Source organism: Teleopsis dalmanni, chromosome 2 (assembly GCF_002237135.1).
Source record: "Teleopsis dalmanni isolate 2A chromosome 2, ASM223713v2, whole genome shotgun sequence".
NCBI lineage: Eukaryota > Metazoa > Arthropoda > Insecta > Diptera > Diopsidae > Teleopsis > Teleopsis dalmanni.
The window spans coordinates 116,507,921-116,509,624 of record NC_051847.1 but is presented as its reverse complement, the minus strand read 5'-3'; the positions used below and the strand labels follow the sequence as shown (position 1 = coordinate 116,509,624).

The 1,704-nt window shown below is 28.0% G+C and overlaps 1 protein-coding gene across 1 annotated transcript in view; it reads left to right on the top strand.

Annotated features, from left to right (window-relative positions):
- The first annotated feature begins 283 nt into the window (after window positions 1-283).
- LOC119675533 (VPS35 endosomal protein sorting factor-like) overlaps window positions 284-1,704 on the top strand; it is a 7,698-nt gene continuing 6,277 nt past the window's right edge. Inside the window, exon 1 of the mRNA XM_038086740.1 lies at window positions 284-393. Within this exon, the coding sequence (XP_037942668.1) occupies window positions 284-393 (110 nt within the window). The remainder of the gene's footprint in view (window positions 394-1,704) is intronic.

Sequence of the window (1,704 nt, the reverse complement as noted above, 5' to 3'; positions counted from 1 at the left end):
AACCTATAGCTCTACAGAAACTTAACATAAAAACCTATGCATTAAAAGAGCTAAATGTGTCAAAACACTCACAAGAAAGAAAGCTGCCATTTTCATCAAATTAACACATTGGTAAATTAGTAACAAGTAAGTTAATACGAGTAGAATTTACTAGAATTTACTAGTTACACAAAATTTTAAAAGTTTTATTGCATATCAGAATGGTAGATACATTATAACCAGAGATATTCTAATTAGCTCCACTAGAAAATACCTCATGAAAAGCATATATAAAGTTATCAAAATGACAGATGGTGTCCATCAAAAAATAATATTATCTCGTCTTGAAAAATTGGAAAATTGCAATAACACAAATCCCCATCCATTGATAGTATTAAATGTGGTTTTAGGATAGTAATATATTTTTCAGCTTACCGTTTACAAAATGTAAATGCCCTATTTTGAAATAAAAAACAACCTGAAGAAAATATATTAACATTTAATATATTAACATTTCATTTAAGAATGAATCCAAATGCTTTCGTGGCCAGGATACAGCCCTGATTTGAATCCGATTGGAAATTTTGGGCACCAAATTGGAAAAAAAAATCAACCAGTGAGCTCAATAAAACTGTAGAAAAAATTTAATATGACGAAATTTCTCTGATAAATTTACAAAGTCTGGTGAATTCCTATAGTTTACTAGCCACTAGTAAGGTTAGAGATGGTTCTACCAAATATTAATACTTTTTTCTTTACTTTTTTTTTTATTTTTATGTTCTGTGAATACATTAAGTTGTTAAAGTATCTACAATAAACTACAGTAAAAAAAAAATGTTTTCCTAGTAGAAAAAGATTTCTTTAAGATTTGAAAAAAATGGATATGCCGGAATACTACCTTATATTTTCAAAAAGTTCTCAAATTGATGATCAAAAATTTTATAAAATGATGTAAAATACATATAAAAATGAAATAAACATTTATTTTACAAAAGTAGTTTTTAATTTTTTAGAATATTTGACAAAAATGTGATATTTAATGGGTGATGCAGTTTCCATAACCGCTACTGTACTTTGAGAAGAGGAACATTTCTGTCAATAAGATTTTACTGATCAAAATTGGAGTGGAAAAAAATGTGCACGGAATCATTTTTCCACACAAAAATATAATTTGAAACATTATATTTTATTATAACATTATATTTACTGACAGGTATTATCTACGGTTAGAACTTAACTGATCGTTTCACTTCAAGAATAGATATTATATCCAATAACTACTGCAGATGCTGTGGAATACAGCAAAATAAAGAATAACTATATTCAATTACCAACACCTGGAAGTTATCTAATAGACTGCTAGTTTTTCTAATGAGAGCTAATAATTTTTCTAGAGGTTCAGCTTGGAGCAAGTAGTATCCCAAGTGGTCATATTAATCTAAGTATGTGACTCTCCAAATAATGGAAGTCGACTACAATATATTTACTGTGACAGATTAAAATGAAAACACTAGCAATAAATTTCTGCGATGATCAAATTTGATGTTAATCAACTGCTTAATCTTTAACTGCTTTACACGTTCTAATACTATTTAACAAATAAATGAAAAAAGTTTCGAACGTACTGAAATAAACAATTATCTTACCATGATAACAGCTCGATTTATAACAAGTGTTCCAACAATTGTATCTTCTAACTACGCCATTGTCTCCCCATGTCTTGTG